Source organism: Nymphalis io, chromosome Z (genome assembly GCF_905147045.1).
Source record: "Nymphalis io chromosome Z, ilAglIoxx1.1, whole genome shotgun sequence".
Lineage (NCBI taxonomy): Eukaryota > Metazoa > Arthropoda > Insecta > Lepidoptera > Nymphalidae > Nymphalis > Nymphalis io.
In genome coordinates this window covers 10,849,939-10,870,827 of record NC_065918.1, presented here as the reverse complement: position 1 = coordinate 10,870,827, position 20,889 = coordinate 10,849,939, and the positions used below count along the sequence as shown (strand labels likewise).

General features: G+C 30.7%; 1 protein-coding gene across 4 annotated transcripts in view; it reads left to right on the top strand.

Moving 5' to 3' along the window:
• Positions 1 to 1,862: 1,862 nt before the first annotated feature.
• The window catches only part of LOC126780770 (potassium channel subfamily T member 2), an 88,771-nt gene continuing 69,744 nt past the window's right edge, over positions 1,863 to 20,889 (top strand). For 2 of the 4 annotated variants that reach the window (XR_007670534.1, XM_050505456.1), the window contains exon 1: positions 1,863 to 2,267. Coding sequence is in view for 3 of the 4 variants with exons in the window: in XM_050505456.1 (XP_050361413.1) it covers positions 2,062 to 2,267 (206 nt within the window). In the remaining variant the exon portion in view is untranslated. The remainder of the gene's footprint in view (positions 2,268 to 20,889) is intronic. The other 2 variants (XM_050505455.1, XM_050505454.1) reach the window with 1 other exon arrangement.

The window sequence follows — 20,889 nt, the reverse complement described above, 5'->3', positions numbered from 1 at the left end:
ATTAGCTAAGTTAAAAATCACAGAGAGTATTCACACACAACCAAAATGCTAAAGTACCCGCATTGTATAATAATATATAATATTCTCATTCCATTTACTTGAATGAATAGGTGTAAGAAGTGAGATTGGAGATGTTATGTCCAGGAATACGTCCCTTAGCGGATATCGTAAGCAATTCTGGCTCTTTATTGGAACCATGAAAACTTAATGAAAAATAGAACGCCAATCGAACAGATGAAGCCAATATCGAACTTTGTTTCCAAAAACTATCCTCGTAGAACGTATTTTGATAATAATGATAATGATTCCATTATTACAGCATTTTGATAATACAATTTGTTTTCAAAAAAGGTACTACATTTCTAAAAATGATAACTTTCCAATTATCATATCACAAGATATCTTTATTCAGTTTTATATTAATAACTTACAAATATTTCGTAGTCTGGAAAGTAACCCGTAATCACGGCACCTAATTAAAATAATCTTTCATCATTTAAAAGGTGCATTATTCCACATGTACTTTGGAATATTATGTATATATAAATGAGCTTAAGTCATGATTTCAACTGATATTCGTCATCTAAGTCGGAATAACTCGTGCATTTTAGTTTCCACGGCTCGCGCTGGTTGAATTGTTAAGTTTATACGAAAATAATAACGGATATATTGTTCCTTATGAATTTTTCTAAAAAGAAGCCCGCGACTGCATATTGCTTTCTTTCATTTATTATATATTGTTAAATAAAAAGGAACAAGAGTTTAGGTTCATTGTCATAAAGTTAAAGCCTTATCAAAATAAATACCATATTAATTTTGAGCGCTTCACTTTGATAAATATTGCCTATTACTTTGCATAACTGGTCCGTGCAGTTTATTTTGAAATATTACGAGATTTTTAAATAAGCGACTGAAAGAATACGCGGTGCGTATTGCCCAAGCCTTATCCCTTAGCACTAACTGTCTATTAGATCGATTGGCGAATGTTAATATTTCACAGATTAAAAATCCTAATTTTATCAATAGAACGGGCAGATTGTATTAAATATACAAAGACTTATCAAACGAACTAACTTAACTATAAATCAAAAGTGTGAGGAAAGTGTACAATTACGTAAAAAATTATATCATATAAAATTTAGTGGAAATCTTAAAATATATTAAATTTTAGCTGGAAAAGTTTACGTTTGATATTTTAAGTTAATTGGTAGATTAGCGCTATACCGTTAAAGTGGCTGAAACGCGAACTAAAACGAAAGTAACGAATGCGGCGAGGCAAATCGATCGGTGTTCAGTCCCCACCCTTACCCATCTGTGCGCACTTCACGTTAAACATTCTTTGCTCACTTCACGCTCTTTACTTCATGTATGAAACGTAGTATCTATACGCATTTTTGTTTAGCTAACCCCATTAACAAAGATCTGACACTCGAAGGTCAGTCAAGCAATAGTATTTTGTCGAAGGCTTTCGCTCTGTTTCCGATCTTTTATTATACCTGCAAACACTACGCGCGTTTCTGCAAGCCTTTACTTAATCTAAGGTCTTAAGTCGTGGCATTTTAGTTGTACTGATTGTGTGATGCTTTAATTTGTAACTGTGAAATTTGGTAATTGTGTAAGTTAAAAATACATCGACGATCGGGTTTATTTTATTTATTTTAATTGCTGAAGCTATGAACAAATAATTTTTTGAACCATTCTCATTTGATCGGTGGCTCCATAAATAATTGTGCAGTGAAATAGGTGACGTTGGAAAGTTGAGGTTTTCGTCTATCTCGATATCTAAAAGAGGAAGTCACCACGTTCCGTCACAGCAAGCTGCGTTACTCAAATCACTTTCCTTCGCGAGGGTCACCGCTAAGGGCCCGCGAGCAGTCCGTTAAAGCAGCGTCATTGAGCCGTATAGAAGCCGGATCACGGGCGGGCGCGGTCAGCGAGTGCGGCGTTGGCGCGCCCGCCGGCGGCGGCGTCCGCCCCGGCTACGGTTATGAAGCGCTCTCAGCGGCTAGTGACGGAAGTGACCAAGATCTTGACGAGGCACCAGAGTACGCTCCATTCGAGATGGAGTTATCAGGTGGAGGAGAGTCTGCCGACGGTCCGTCATCACGCGGCTCGGCTAAAGTCAACTTTCCACCCGATGTTGAATTGGAACGCCGTCCAACGGGCACCTTTGCAGGCGCAGCGGCTGCAGCTTTTCACCGTGGCCGTGGTCGCTCCATGAGCGCCTGGAGCGATATAAGTCGCTCTAGCATCAAGTTCGAGGAACGGTAAGTAATAAATAGAAAAATAATTTTAAATATATAAATACTATAATAATTAGCAATCGGTGGATGTTTTCGCATTCCATAGAGACAGAATTTGTTAAAAGGGTCACAAACATGCGATAGAATTTTTTTGAAAGGAAAATTGTGCGCCACATGAGTAAACCATAGTAATTCATTGTAGGGAGAGATCAGAGAGAAGGAGCATTAATTTTTGATTAAGGGGTCTACATATACTTACCATTTTTCATAATAAAAAGCAATAAACGTAGGCATCATAAACATGGCGGGCATGGGATACACAGAACACGCCTGCCGCGATGCGGCATGCGCAGTAGTCTTTCTACTAGAGGGGTACGACGCTTTGTATATATCTCGAGTTCACATGTCTTTACTCTATTAAAAGTAATTAATTACCAAAAAAAACACCCAATTATCATAGAACGATATCTAATGTAATACACATTAATTAAGCAAGACAAACAAGTATTATTTTTAAGTTTATATTTTTGAATTTAATTTTTATTTTTTGGTATTTGAGTAAATAAAATTAAACTGATGTAACTAAAATTTTTGAAAGCAATTATGAGAACATGGTAATAATATTGCTTTTAACATTTAGTAGGTGTTTATCATTTGTTAAGTTCATATTCAGTAAACATGGAACATAAACTTAGATTATATAAACATCTACTAATTAGGACTGCGATAAAATATAAAAAATTGACCGAAATTATAGTAAAACTGCGTTAAGGGTATGCTCCAAATAAATATTATTTATGTACACATTATTATGGATATATCTTTTTATGCCGAATTGAATTATAATTTGAAGTTATGATCACACACGCACATGAAACTAAGACTGATTATGTCAAAATCGTAAGAAATACAGAAATACAGAAAATATAGAGTTAAATACCATAAAAAGTGCATAACCATCGAAAGTAATCTACTGCATATATTTAATATTAATTCATTAAATTTCCAGGCGATTTCACGCTTTACAATTATTCCTATCTCAAAAAGTTGCAAGTTGCAACACAACATGACCTCATTTTTATATTCTGCTAACCTAAATATTTAAGTGTGCTCACAAACTCGTCGTCTAATTTATCTGTATAGTTATCCAAAAGATTGCTATGATATTTGAAGAGTTTATTAAATTGTGTGTATCGTTGTAATGACGTCATCATGTAAATGCTAATATTTTTATATGCGGTTATAGGGTACCCAAAATGTGTTACACAAGAGCTGGAGTGGAGTTACTCTATGATATTCTTTAAACAAAACTCAAGTACAATAAAATCTTGAATTTAGGACCAATTTCCAAAAAAACGGAGAAAAGCTTATCTCAAACAAAAGCTGTAGATGAAAAAATCAACCAACAATTTTTTTTTTTTTAAATACACGTGATATTTTTTTAATCTCTTTGTTTAAAAATTATTAGAAGTATGGTTAAATTTTATTTTCGCAGAAATGTATTAAGATAAATTTTCTGACAACACACAAAGATAGAAAAATGATCACAATAAAGAAATTTACAAAAAAATTGTCGTAATTGAAGGCTGGCAATTTCTTTTATTTGTATGTATTGTTGGATCGTCCAATTTAGTGCATAGGCGAGTACTCGTAAAATGTCACTTGTCTTAATCACATTGCGTAGATCATGGCAAGTTGCAATGATACACATTATTGTTTTGTAGTAGTCATAAAAGGAAAACACGATGAAAACTATTACTAAAAATCACATTATGAAAACGACGAATTCAACAAAATAAACATTATTATATATTAATGAAATATTATATAAAATGTAAGGAAGCGCCACCTTATTTAATAAAAAAAATTAGATCTTGTCAATACTTAAAACATGTCTACTAGCTACGAGTACTTCACAATGACTTAAATGAGAACGGTTTTTTTGAAGATATTCACTAAGGTTAAGGTTTTAATTAGATGTTACAAGGCTTTGAAGTGTTGACTATGATATGCACTTATTTCACAGAAGAAAAGGAGTTCGTCAAATATCATCGAAAAACGTTTGATTTATTAATCAAACTATCACCAACTTCACAACATTTTTAACTTATTTGTCGTATCTATATTGTTGAGTGCTACCCAGGTAAAGTCGTAGCTATCAATGGCATGTAACAAATGTCATAAAGTCCCAAAAGAAACGTGTTCTCTATCTAAGATTTATATTCTTTAAAATACACACATGTCGTAAAATACACTCATAAATACCCACATAATACATAAATTTTAAAGACTTTAATTTATGTGTACTTTCAACAATTTCATCATATTAAAATTCGCATGTCGGTAACGCAAAGCCACTAGTCTATCCTCTACTATAAACCAACGCAACAAGCCTGAAGAAGTATTCACTTCAAAATAATATTTGTAATAATTTCAATCCCATTTGAAAGCTTTCTTTTTACTTCAGAAATATGTGATTAGTAGCATTCAAGTTGTATGTACATTACACACCACTTTCTACATTCACACTGTAAATAGTGGTTATGTAAACAAAGAGGAACAAAAATTTATACATTTCAAAGCCACAAATGAAATAACAGCAAGACGTAATTATAACTACATGAATTCAGGAATTCTGACTTTTGCCCTCAAATAAAAACTTCGAAATAGGAATTTTATTTTGATTGGACATGAATTTTTAATCGTGTTGTCCATCATTTACCAAGGTTACAATGCAATGATCAATAAAGTAGTCCCTTTATTTTACAAGTTGTTGCAAAATAAGGTTTAAAATTTTAATATGACACTAAAAGGTTGCTTCTATCAGCTTGAATATAAACCATAAACATTGTATAGATAGATATATCAAGACCAAACAGAAAAGAATAATTGAAGCATAGAAATGTATGCTGCCATCTTTTAGATTTCGGGCTGCTAGTGAAAATTTCTTGACGAAAAAACACAATAACATAAATGGGTGTTTTAACCCAGGAGCTCGGGTTTTGCGACCTTATAAGCTAGCTACTAGAGCACTTATTATCACCACCTAAGCAAGGAAATTTAATTTAAAAAAATAATAAAGTTCAAATATTATAAAATCTTGATTAGACTTACTAATGTTGCTTACATTACCCCACTCATGACAAAATTGAGTTACATGTAAAAAAACGGAAACCTTTTAAAATGCACCTTCTAACGACTTTTTAAATATCAAAACGATCTGAAAATATTGACAGAACAAAGCATTTCATGACAAAATTACCAACGCACATAACAACAGTTGCATACTACTGATTGTATGATACTGATTTTTTTCCATAATAAACTTCTTAAAGAAGAAATGGTTTTTCGTTAGATATGTAGGATTGGTTCCTGATCGCAATGCACACACTCTCTGCAAAAACAAATGGAAACTGATATAACATACTAAAAATGATCTCTCTTTTGACTTTAATTCTTAAAAACTTTTTTTAAGTATACAATGTAGGTTTTCTGTATGTACACCTTGTCACATATTGCAATCTCATGATTCTTAACTTTACAATATGCGACAAGGCGAGGTGCTCAAGATAAGTTCTTGCCTCATCAAACATATTTTAGAAAGGCTTAATAAGAACGCTCTTTGTGATATCTAATACAGCCTATTATTATTAATTTCAAACCTTTTTTCATAATCGACCAAACCTATTTAAAGACACAAAACACCATGAAGATCTTGCTGTAGGCTAAATATTATGAACGATTGTATTAAACTTACTCGTAGAACCTGACAAATGCGAGTTAAATAAGAAGACACATTTTTAGCAGTTAAAGTAGATAAAAAAGCAATTATTATCCTTACATGTGACAAGTCGCCAAAGGAAGATAGTTCAAATTTCACCATTTGTGTGTCACCCAAAAAGATTTATATCTAATATGTCTATCGTTTTAATACTGATAGGTAGCTGGTACATTGTCCGCATTTATTGTTCGCTGAAACCGTTACTGTGACACCCGGCCGAAACGTTGTTTTGCAATCCTGAATTGAAGAATTGTTCTTTAAAAATATTATATTTAAACTTTATAGAATTTGATGTCGATTATTATGTAAATCATACAAGTAAAAACTTGCTTTATATGACATTTCTGCCATATTTTTAACCTTCCACAAAATGTAAACTTAATGTCAAATTGGCCAAAACAGTGTCTAAATCAATCTAAACCCACCCAGCCACTTGACTCCATCCCAAGACACCTTAAAAAATCCACACAAAGTTTTAATCTAGAGTAAACAAACAATTATTATTATTTACAAATAGATATTGATATTGGTTTCGTGAAATTCCACATTATTTAAAATGTATTTATACAAATAACAAAATGGTGACATATCTTCATATAGTTAACGTGATCCATTTTAACAGTCCATGATGAGGTGCCTGTTTTTGAACGACCTACACTTGCCTAAGCATGTAAGATCGCCACCTCGTTTGTATGCGCAACATGCTCTTAGAATGTCGTTGAGAAAGATCCCAACGTCATTCGAAGCTGAGGTGCGCAGAAGACACCTATAACGCGAACGTCTCACCTTCTCAAACAAATATTACGTGAAAATGGAAAATGTTGTCTCTTGATTTCATGGAGACAAGGACTTTTTTTTTCAACAAACTCGTGTAAGGTCTTTCAGTATAAGTATAAGCTATAATATGGGCACTCGTAATGATGAGTATATCAAACTTATCTTTGACTTTTGTATAAGATGAACAAACTCAAGTTAGCAAAATATCCATTAAATATTGTGATTTATAAATTACTTAAAATACGTTCTTAAATTAATTACAGATTAAACGAGAGATTACAAATATGAACGTGTATATTTAGCTATTACGCCACTATATTATAAATGAGAGTCACTGAACGAAAACTAAAACAAAATAGACATAGAAGTCGATTACGTTGTGTAATATGATACTTTTAGAATACTATATCAATCTACCGGTTCGTGAGCCAAATATACCGGTAACGTTTTTCTCGTCTCGTAATGGTCAAATTCTAGTTCGTAAAAATGAAAAAGCTGCCAAAAAAAAATAAAAAGCTTAGACCCATCTTTGAAACAAATGCCTTTTCTATGTGCAATCTTGAACCTCGATTTTTTCTCACTTAAAAATCAAATAATTTAAAAAATAGACTGTGAAGATGAATTAATCGAGACATTTTATATTTAGCTAAATACTGTTACTTCTGAAGAATTATAAAAGAGAAAATATAAGAAGCTTAAATACATGCCAAAACTCGATCAAATAGATTATTGGACGACAAAGCTAGAAAAACCATAGACGAGTCTTACACAAGTGTTTTAGTACTACCGAGTTTTAGTACTACTACGATAAAGACATCTGGAGAGAACGTGTGCAATTTATTCGCATCCTATTTTTCATTGATACCCCCTTCATGCATCTTGTAACTGATAAAATACCTGCTATGTCAAACAAATTTCACCAAAATTTAATCTGTTGCCCCTATTTTACTGAAAATGACATAATTAGACAAATAAAAAACTGGTTTGTTAGAAAGGTAAAAGGACCTGACGGTCTGGTTACTCCATTGTTTATAAAAATATATTTTAACTAGCTTTGGATTGTCACTCAAATTATTAATAAATTGCTCATTAGAGTTCTCAACATTTCATTCTGATTACAAAGTTGCTAATGTTATACCAGAACACAAGCAAAACGGAGCTCTCAAGGAAGCAAAATATTACCGTCCTATATCTGTAACTCTCAATATTTTCGTAGTTATTTGAGTCATTGGTATGTTTAATTCTCACCTTTCAAATAAAATCTCAGTAAGCCCAGCAACGACGTGCGTTTTGTTCTAATAAATCTAAAGTAAGTAATGTAGTGTAATCTAATTCATGATATATGTAACTACATGAACTTGGGTCCAAATTAATATCGTATACAAACATTTTAGCATTGCATTTGACAAGGTCGATCGTAATTATTCACAAATTATCATAAAAAGGCCCTGATGGTCAATTTTTAAAATGGTTTAATTCTTACTTAACTCAACCGGAAGCAAAGCAAGACTACAGATCGTCACATCTGGCGTACCTCAAGATCAATGCTGATCACGTCCTATTCTTTTTGTAATGTTATAGTAAATGTCTGTTGTTTGCAGACGATCTTAAATTATTCAGAGAAGTTACATAACTTGCAGACTCGGCCGATTCTTTTATAGTTACACATAAATGGAGTGCAAGAATGGTGTGTACCTAATATAATGTAACTTAATGACATATCATATAATTTCTGTTATCATATAACTTCAGTTAAAATAAAAATATTATTCCAACTTCTTATAGAATTAAAAACAATTAGGGCCCTGGTATGTTAAAGATAATATAGAATTTATGCTAAATTATACTCTCAGCAAAGAGAATCGGTCTCATAAAAATAATCGGCAAACTTCAAAAATGTTAAAACGTATCAAATTTTGTGTAACGTGTATATAGTAGTATACTAGAGTTTGCCTTACCGGTTAGTTATCCTGTTTATAACACAAATATATCGGTGTCTCGGAGATTCCACGGGAGGAATAAATATTTTTTTCGATAAAGAAATATCGCACTAACCTTAAACACTTCGATCCAATAACGCGCACCAAGACACAAGTCATATTTTTGGACTCTGTAAAAGACTGTCAAATATTTAAATTAAAATATATTTGCAAATATCATTTATCTGTAACCCTATTTTGTTTTAATGTTTGTATTGTTATTGTTCTAAATTCAGCTTGTGATTATCACTTTGGTTTATTCATATAAAATTATTTATATCCTAGAGATGGACCTTTATTTTCCTTTCTTTATACATGATCTAAATCGATCAAGCCTTTTAAAAGTGTTTAACTATAAAAAATAATAAAACAAAATTAATATGATTTAACTTATTTACTTATTTACCTAAACTAACCTGTTATAATTAATAAGAGACCTTAACAGCATATCTTTAATTTAAATATTGATGAATAGAAGTAAAATATTAATTCCTTTTCTCCATTACGTAATAAGTAATTAACGTAGTAACTTTATATAAATAATGAAATATCATCAAAATAAACATATAAAAAATACTTAAATTAAATAATATCACTCGAACGAGTCACCGCAACTGTCAACTCCCTTTTCCTCATCCACGTGCAAAATAGTATATTAAGCCGTTTTCCAGCGTCGTTTTTGTCTAAAACCTTTTCTTGCCAAGATCCGCCTAAAAGTCCATCTTTTTTTCTTACATCAAACCTTCTGTCATTCTTTTTTTTTATTCTGTGACTGTCTATTGACATTCTAAGTTAACAGTTATAATATTTAATTATATTTTACATGTCTTTTTTGTAATTTTGATAATTTTGTAGCTTATACTTTTTAATATTTACTTTATGATTTGTACTCATTAAAATATTAAGTGTTGTGCAGACCTGTAAGTGATGTGTTCACAGAACCAACCACATGTATTTATGATCTTTAATAGGTCTGTAAATTCATTGTTGGTGCGAATAATTCGATAAAAATATAATGAAATAAGACTAGGTAATATACGGCATGGGAGGCAAAGCCCAAAGCCTGTTTTTTTTTTGTATACAGTTATCCGATATGACTCGAGTGCTATAAACTTTGCACATACGAGAACTTTGAGTACGAGCAGAAACAAATGTTAATTTTATATATACATATATAGCAAATATGTCTATTCGTAAATTGGGTGAAAATTAGGTATGCCTGCGAACATAAATAACGAATAAGTATAGATATTTAAATCTGCCTCGAGGCAATACGTAACATAACTTTTTTTTTTTGTTGTTGTAAAATGTATGCATTCTAGCCCTTTGTTAAATTTTGCTTTATTTGAAAAAGAAATCTAAGAGATAGAGAAATATCAAAATGAAATTTGAATTAAGACATATTTCATAAAAATACGAACAAAAAAAAAGGTTTATATAACACTTTATCAATTAAACCGCTAATTATATCGTTAAGAAGATTTGAAGATTAAAATCTATTCTCGAGTGACATATAAGTTTTTAAAAAGTCTTATAATATAACAATAAACAAAAGAGTTAAATTCACACATTTCATGAAAAAAATAATATTTTCATTGTATTAAATAAAAACGCTGTTTTCTTATGTAACAAACACATACATTGTCATTTTGTTATTCAATAACGTTGTCATACTTGTTATCATACTCAAACTGAATGTATCAATTTTAAGTTTAGGCTATTTTTGTTCGTACAGCTAGCTATTTTCTGTTATTAGATCGAGTTCACATCGCTTGGACTCTCTAATAAAGATATTTGTAGGTGCAACTAGGTCATGACCCCCTCGAACATCCTGTGAATATCAATTCAGTTTGGAACGTAAGGGACAATGGTAAATCTCCACTGCAAATGTAGTCGACATGTCAATGACATGACAAATCATAAAATGTTGTTTCATACATTTTTAGCTGTATATATGGTAAGCATTTTTCGTAATTAGTAGTCGTTGAAAAAACAAAAAAAAGTAATATTACAACTAATTAGTGACATCGTAATGGAAAAGTTAAAATTTTTTGAAAGTAGGGTATTTCTCTTAATATCGTGGTAACTTTATTTAGCCTAGCGAACTTTTATCTACTTTTTGTTTATAGTTCAATTTATTCCTGAAATTTGATAAAAACACATTATTCAAAGTTAGCAGAAGCGAAACAGAAAACCATTAATGATTTACTATCATAATTTTTTTTATCGATGTATGCAACTTACCTTTTTTGAGTTGAAAGTGAATAGTGAATTTAAATATAGTTGATTAGAATACAGGTCTTATATAAATTAATATATGCGTTCTCAAATTTTCATCCCTATTACGTTTCTCGCAATCACTTACTGATTGAATTTGGCCTTTCTAAAACGACATCAGCGAGAATGGACTTAAAAAGTTCGGCGCTCCTGACTACCAAAAACGTTATATTTTGGTAGATCAATAGTTAATTATAACGCTCCATTATTTGTGCAAACATTTTTAAGTATTATCTTTATCATATATGTACTGTAATATTTAAAACTTTATAGAATTAGGTAGGTATAATTATTGAGACTGATATTTCAACTGATTTATTCCTTAGATATTGATTTAATTTTTTTTTAATTCGATTTAAGGTGTTAACGGTAACCGTATATATAAAATAATACCAAATTATTAAGGAACTATTAGGAAATAGTACAGCAAATGCATATATTTACCTAATGTAAAAATAGATGGCGCGATATAATATAAATTTAAAATAAGATATAAACACGAGCATTGAATATTATTGTTTTTGATTGCCGTAAAATAAATAATATATGTAAATAAAATAAAATAAATGTAAAATATTTTGTTAATTTTAATTACGATGCAATATTGTTGTTCTATATTTACATGTTTAAAACAAAAATATTTAAAAAACAAACATATAGCGGTGCGTGGCGTGACAATCGTAATGAAGTCTTAAGTTTTTTAACCTAAATTTTTTGTAAGGAGTATTAATGATATCTTCTATAGATTATATACATATTTTAAATACATACATAAATTAATAAAGTGTTAAACGTTTTAAGTATATATTTCCATTTATACTTCGTGAAAAAATATACGGGGCGTGTTTTACGATGCATTAGCGCAGCACGGCGGAATAGATCGGTTGGCAAGTGTTAAATCAGTTGGTTAAAGTATTGCACAGCATAAACACTTATTTTACGAGCAGTGGGTAAATAAAAATAAAAACTTAACAAATTACGTTTTTAACATTACCGTTATACATTTTTGTTAATGTGTCTAAAGTAACTCATTAGGATACTTTTATTAAAACTTGACTAAAGTTAGCTAACAAAAGTTATCGTAATAGGAAAGTCATCTATGGTGAAGGATCAAGGTGTGACGAGATCAGCCAGAGGGGACATGCGGGGAGAGCGATACTATCGGTGAGAGGAATGGGACGGGGTGTGCAGGACGGTGGGCCGGGGAGCGGTAGGAAGGGCATCTCGTGGCGACTCGCAAGCGGACTCAAAGCTCAAATCACGTTCGGCATTGCTGGCGCACCACGCACTGACGCCGCAACACGCGCTCTACCACGCGCATTCTCGTCCGTGTCGGGTTATTCGCGATCAACGCTCTTTAGCTTGTTATGGTTACCCTTGTTGAGTAACGATTTTATCGCTCTGTAGGTACTCACACGCATATATTTTAATAACTACATACTTACATATTTTTTAATAATTATATACTTTAACATTTCGGAACACTATAATTGAACTGGATGGCGAGTTGCTGTTATGGACGACGAATTAGACGACGATATATTTTTCATTTACGGACGCAGCGGGTTTGTATAACAAATTCGTTTATGGCAATGTCAATTTTTATTTATTAGTCGACGCACCGAATGCTAATTTGTCTTGATTTTTCAGTAAAGTAGAAAATAGTGTTGTAATCGAATCGTCATATCATCGACAATAAATTAATTATACATATATATAATATAATAATAATGGATGAAAAATTATTACTTTTCTAAAACATGTAGCTATCCACATGCTTCAAAGCCATTTGCTAAATCATAAATCATTTTTAGAACGCATGGAAGTATTTCTGAATCAAAATTTTCCGAGGTCAAGTATATGGAACAAGTAGAAAAGAAAAAGTCCATTGTACAGCGACGCGCCATCCCAGACACATTCTTCTTTTCTTTAGAAGTTTGCAGCCACTTAGCTACACAAATGCAACACTTGTTTTTGTCTTTCTAATTATTAGTAAGAAACCATATCAAATTAAAAAAAAACCTAGCCTAAAACTTTCACCGAAACGATGTCATCACATTTACTATATTTTTACATATATCCTTTTGATATTTATTCACTCATTTATAGTTGGATAATAAAAACTGTAATGATAGATGCGTTCATTTTTACGAATACACTTCAAGTGAAACACTTCATTATACCTTACAACCATTATGGCGAATTTATTGTCGCTAATAACAGTGTATCAAGTGCCGATACAACGTTGGGTTGCTTAAGGAATTGCCGTCTAATTTTACACTCCGATTAATTTAAACGAGTGATTTATTAGGACAGAAAAATTAGCCACCACTTTTGTTGAAACCAATTTTTATTCAACAGTCTGTAGACTTTTAACTGTAAACAATATAGACTTAATATTTAAACAAAAAAGGTAATTAAATTATACTAGTAGAAATGGTATTAATGAATGATTATACTACAATCGCCCTATGATTCAATTTAAATGACCGCTTTATCTTTAAAGAATAGACGAAATATTACTGCTACAACGTAGTATCCGTCGTACGTCCTTACGACATAGCAACGAGAACACATACACCACGCTTTTGCCGTCACTGCCGGGCTTCTTACATGTTACTCTATATAATATACCTCTAATACGCACGAATGTTTATGTTCAAACACCATGATAACGATCAATATCTAAGAATATTACATTCCACGTTGAATATTAATACTAAGGTTAATAAATTATATTTATAATATATTATATTATTTATTAGTTAATATATAACATACAAGTGTTGAAAGGGTGTTCGTCTTAATTTAAAATCATATTATTTGATTCATAGCTGTATTTGACACATTACCTTTAAATAAAACTTATTATATATACAAGTAACAAGACAACATATCATTTTATTTAATCTACCGATGACAAACGGTTTCACTTTTTATTGGGGTATTTAATACAATGCCAGTTAATCGTCTGCCGTAGACGTAAAGATACAAGTATTTTGCGTTCAAATAGTTTAGTTACACGCCGGAAAAAGGAAAAAACCATACAAGTTCTTGGATCGGAATAATTACAAATATGATTTTAAAGGTAACGTTGATAAATTATTTATGGAATACATTAAGATTCCACATAATTATTTCACAAATTGTAGCCAAGTTTATGTAGTACTCGTAAATTATTAATTGGTGGCTTTACTTACCACCTTTTGTCTCGCAACCAAACTTTCACAATTTTTGTAGGTATTAATAATTTCATTAAGTACCTACTTGTAATATGTAAACGTTCACTGTTTGTAAAATATTATTTCCGCCAACGACAAATGCAAACCAAGAACACAGTTTTATAAATCCATAATGAAAGGTCATGCTGTCACAGATTAATAACGGAAAAGATTAAGAACGAGCAATATAACATTGATGTTTGACATAGCATAAAATATTTGAAAATAAAAAGGTACAGATAATTATAAACAAAGTAATACAAGCCGTTAAATGTAGAAGCTTAAAAAGTATGAAATACCTATAATTTGCAAATAACAAGTTAAATTAGTATTTTTTATGTTAACATCATTTGATCAATTCAAATCTTAATTAACTTTATTAGCAAAGAAACTGACTAACTGATATTATAAATGCATCAACGAGATAAAAAAGGAAAATTTTGTTATTTGTGTGTTTTATAGTAATTTCTGTATGTTTATTGACAATAATATCGCTGTCACCTAAAATCTAATCTAGTCGATGGTCCGAGGACCGAGGATCGAGGTAACTTTACTATGAAATAGACGTGATCGTGTGTCAGTATTACTCTATTAATAATTATTTTGCCGTCTTAAGCAATATTTAGGATGAAAAATAAAAAAAAAACACTTATTCAACTTTCATATTAATATTAAAAAAAAGTTTCAAAAATTGGATATAATTAATGGACTTTTTGATTATGTGATTAAAAATTAAGCGTTACCAAAAAAGTTTAACGAGAAAATAACTACAAAGTTGCTTGTTTCTTGACCCGTTTCCATAATAAAAGAATGATTTTAACATACAACTCGGAGTCGAAATGGTGTAGGCACAATACAATGGAACTTTTCACTAATGAGAGCCGACCCCGATTGCAATACATACAAGACAATCAATTTTGTGACATGACATGTCAAGTTTACGCGATTATCGAATTTAAAGAAAAGGAAAAAAAACGTACTAATTAATTTTAAACTCATAAATAATTAGATTAGTATTATATGAATATCTTATATTGTAAATGATTTAAAACAAAATTGACTTTTACTTTGATGCATAATAACATAGACAGTTTAATTTTATTTTATAACCATTAAATAGATCACTCGGGTAGAAGCTAGTTAAATATGGCTTGAATGGTTTTGTGAATATAATAAAAATTATAATGTTTAATTATATATTAAATAACATACTTATTTGCTTTGCAAGTAACTAACGACCCTAATGCTATTTTAATGATATATAGGTCAATTTTTTTGATGTTGTTGCTCAAAGTAATTTAATATTACCAGCATCGTTTTCAAAGATCCCGATTTCGGCGGCACGTGTCGATGCTTAGCCTGAAATGTAATCTCACGCTCGAGACAAGCAGCGTCCCGATTTTGGGTGATTCGATGGTGCGGTAGACAAAATTTGAAATTCACACCTACATACACAGCCCATTTTTTGCTAGTGTCGCAAACCGAAAACGTGAAATTCTGTCCACTTATAATAACAATAATTAAATTGGATTACTAATAGCAAACATTAAATATATGATGATATGCAACTAATTGTCAATGCCAAAGACCGATTTAATGGAAGTTTTTAAAAAAACTATTCGAATCGTGTGCTTACTTAATATTTTCCTTAGCACATATAATGTTGATTACATGTAGCCATTTCTATTTGCAAGAACTCAACAATAGTTAACATAGATTTTTTTTCGACGTTTCACAATAATTGTTTTTAACGATATTAAAAAAAGTACTTATAATTCGATGTTTTTATGTCTAGCTTTCATCGAATGAATCTCGACTTTTAGGTTTCGTACCGTTGACTAAAATAAACCCTATAGCATCAGTTTCGTTTCTACTATACGAAAACTGTTGTAGTCAATTTTGGATTGATTTTGGTGTTATTTTTTTCTCATAGGTATCAAATAATGAGGTCGAAATAAAATTTTGTTTTTTAAAAATTGTATAGAATATATTAAAAATTATGTACGCAAATATGCCACGCCTTCAAAATTCACTATGAAAAAACTGAAGGTAACAAAAAGTACGGATTATAAGGTTTTACTCAAATTTATATTCAAATTTCTACGGTAAACCAAAAACAATATTAAATATGTAATGTAATAATAATAAATTATTATTGAAATAGTGGGACTGTAGTAGCCTATTTATACGCCCAAATACAGTTCTATTTTTGTGGTTAATAAGTTTTTGTACCTTTTTAAAGTATGTATTAACTTTTTTTTGAACTAGTTATAAGTTGTTTAATAACAGTTTTATTTTTATTTCTTTTTAGTATTTAAATTATGTATAATGCTTAACTAATTATGGAACGTTTCTAATCATTTATTATTTTTTTGCGTTTTTTTTAATTTCACATGTTGTTTGTACACATTTTTGGTGCAGGGTTAAAATAATCACGTTCACCTTTCGTACTTAGACTTATTTCTATACGAAGACGATTTTTTTAATTCGAAACAATATTTTCAAACCACCATTAAAACATTACACAAATTTATGATAGATGGGGCAGCTAGGTTCGATGTTAATTAAGCCCTAAGTTATCCGCACTCAAAATTAAAAGAAAAGCTCTCATAATACGATGTCTCAGTAGTCTCAGTAACAGTCAACCAAAAACTATAATGTATATTGGCAGTTGGCACCCATAATAATTTTATTATAAAAATATAACTACGGATATTTAAGATAAATTAGTAACAAAATAGAATTTGTGCATTTAATGAAACTATACTATTTACATTAAATATACTTGTAAATCACTAAATTTTTAACACTTGAAACATGATGTATTTACAAATTGAAAAGATGGAGCATTAAGGCTTGAGGACGCAAAAATGTTGACGGCACCTCAATTTAAAAGTTTAGCTTACTATTAATTAATATAAAGTTAGTTTACAAGTTATTCTCATTTTTTCATTCAAAGATGTTGATTTTTTAAGAATATTGTATTCTATTTAATAAATAAATTTAACACAAATGCTAAAAAGATCTGTTAACAAACAAGAGATTAAGAGAAATATATCCCGTAACATAGTGTTATAAAAAAAGCAGGCGGCCATATCGGAAAAGGCCTTCGGGGCAATCTAACTTAAATCCAACTTCTCTTTGTTACGTAACACACATTCTAACAGATAAATTTACTATCTTTTTTCTGTTAAAAATATTATATCACTTCAATTATGTTACTCGACTAGCTGTTGCCCGCGGCTTCGCTCGCGCTTAATTGTAAGTAAAGGATAAATGATTGTTTGGAAGTCGGTGATTTTAAAATATGAAACATGAAATGACATTCTGGTTAAAAAGCATATTAAGGGTTTTTTATATTTTAGATTGATGATTATTCTTTTAATAATTATCAATGAATCTACTGTGATTCCCTGTAGTTTGACTAATAATGTTTGTTAATAAATAGTGACTTAAATGGGAGAAAAAATATTTTATACATATCTTCCGATCTGTTGAATTCTGTCGAATCAAATAAATACCCGGTCATCTACGCCGTAGGATTTAGTTAATACTAAATAAATGAGGTAGCGTACAAATATGTTTTTTTTATCCTATCCAACTCAGATTAAGCAAAACTATTCAACTCACTGAAAACTTTATTCATAATTAATAATCGAAGCACTTTTTTGTAAAAGACGCTTGAGGTGTTGTCTTTTGTAGGTGGTTTCTAAGTCACTCGCAAGGCTTACTCTGGAGCATGCAACGTAGAAAATGTCTATGTGATAACAGTTTTCGCTAAAATCAATGCCGGCCATGTCCAACGACAGGCCTTGGAACTTCTTTATTGTCATGGGGAATCACACGTTAAGAGGGAACTACACACTTTGAAATTCGAATGAATATTCTCATGATGTTCTTGGAAGGAAAACTCTCCTCGAGCACATCATAAAATAAATCTGTAGGAATTGAGGGTCATGTTAAGGTAAAGACTAAAAGAATCTTAAAATACATCTTGTAATAATTCAGTTATTTAATTTGTAATATTTACCGTTTTAAAGATTAATAAAATTACAGACAAAAATTAAAAAATGATTGTATTGGTTTTGGTATTTAGCAAATAGCCATATTAACTTTAAAAGAGGCAGTTATTTTGAAATCACAGTCACTTCAATTTTATTTATTTGGGTAGGTTTAAGAAAATTCGAAGATTTTTTTATTTTTAGAAACATTACTTTTCTTTGATTATTTTTTTAACAATTTCATAGATGCCTAATTTTAGTTTCCATTAAATATACGTTATTTTGCGCTAATTAAATCAACTAATAATAAAAATGTCTTAGTAATAGATTTTCCTGATAGAGTTGAGAGTAAAACTAGAAAATTTATCGTTCTGTGTTGCGCTTTCCCTGGTTGATTGATCTTTAAAATACCTACACGCATAGTCTTCTAAGAGATTGCCTCTGTGTCATCTAGAGTTCGTTACCATATATAGTCTGGCTATTATTTATTTATCTTCTTATTTTTTCGAACTTTTTGCTCTTAAAAAGAATATTTATGGTAGCAAATACACTGTAATATTTATATCAAAAATATTTTTTTAGCTTAATTTAAAAAGTTCAATACGTAAAATTAAGGAATTAATTTCATAAATTATTGTACTAGTTGCTAAGGCTGCCTATATATATACATATGTCGAAAAATATTGAATAAATAACCAATATAAAACATAAGCAATGTATTTGCAATATACATCAAAACCAACGCCATTGAATTTTGAGAATTAGGACTTTTTCTTGTTTATTGTATTTAAAATTAGTTAAATTTATATAGATATAAGGTTGCTACTCCGTCGCATGCCACCGAGGTATTCTTGACATTTGACGTCTGCGCTTCGACATTAAGTGTTCTCTACGAGAATAAACAAAAAGGGTGCATCAATTATTGCAAGCTTTTGCGTGGTAACATCGTCATTAAAATCTGGAAAGTAACATTCAAAATATTTTTTTCGTGACATGGTAATTTTGAACTTTTATAAGAGCATTAATTAACATAAGTGTATGTGATAGTAAATAAAAATACTTAAGCGGCCTCACCTATTTTATATAATAGATATTTACAATTTATATATTCATACATAATAAACACATAAATGCAAGTATGCGTCTATATCGGACAATGCAATGGTAGACACTATAAAATATGGAGGAGAAGTTCTGCACAGGTGGAATTTTATTAGGCCAAGATACTCAAGTCAAATTATCGTACTAAATTTAGGGCGATTGTAGTATATTATACATCTTTATATCTATAGTTCAGCAAATAATTTCATGCTCATCGAATATATTATGGTGAAAAGGGAATTAACACAAACAAAGAACTCTTCTAACTGTATACTTTCGTTACTACAGACACATTAGTGATTTATTATTTATTATATTTCATTAGTGACTTATTCCACAACTACCTAACTTTACTTGGTTACATCAATTAAGTAAATGAAGTAATTTATTGCAAAGTTATGTAAAGTATGTAAAGACGCAACAAAGGAACTGCGTCGAATATAATGTCGATATTTTTCTACCGTTTTCACAACCTTCGTCGCGCTGAAGAAAACCGTAAGAAGCAAAACAGAAATTCGAATGATACGCGAAACATGAGTTCCGACACGCTCACTGCCCCATCGCGGCTGCTTGAGCGGCCTCTCAGCGCGCCCGTCGACAGCCTCGACGAAATCGCTCTTCAGATACCCAGGTGCCCGACACTTACATACGCTTTAGATGTAACTTTCGTGTCGTACGCTTTAGTAAGCCTCTCAGAAATCTATGGCACGCTTTGCCACTCAACTTCCGGTCTAAGCTGTCGCGATAGCCCTAGAATATATATTTAAATATTTCATTCAACTGGCTCTATGTGAAGTATCATTTGCATGTTTTGGGTGCTTTTTAAAGTAAAATCACTGCTTAATAGTAATTTAATCATTTTATATTTTGAATTGTAAACAATAACATATATCTTGAGTAAAGTAGTTTCGCTCCTTATACTATCTTAATTATTCAATTCAAAATGTAAAGTAAATTAGAATGCATGTTATTCAACTTAGATTATGATCATTTCATATTTTCTGCGCAACTCTTATTGGGACGTAAATAATAAATGGTATATACTTACACATTCACTAAGTAGGTAATAATCTAAGCGGGCGTGTCCGCGAGGTTCATGTAAATTAGATTCCTCAACCTCATTTTTCGATTAGAACCAGCTCCCAATCAAGAGATTCATTCATTCATTCATTCATTCATTCATATTACATGCTGGTTATATACAGCTTTTCAGAAATGCAACAGCGTGTTTAACAATATTTAAATGAACAGGCAAAAACACTGATTTAATTTTAAAAATGTAAAATAAAGTAACTTCAACATAATCCATCTATAACTATTTAAATATATATACATAATTATATTATATATGTATACGTAAATACAAATTACGATTTTCTAAAATGAATACCACAATTTTCTTATGAAACATTGGCTGTTGAATTAATGCACGAGCGAAGAGTCGTAAGTTGGTCTCATCGTTATCTCAGTTAAATATTTTACCTTCGTTAGAGCACACTAAGTTATGTA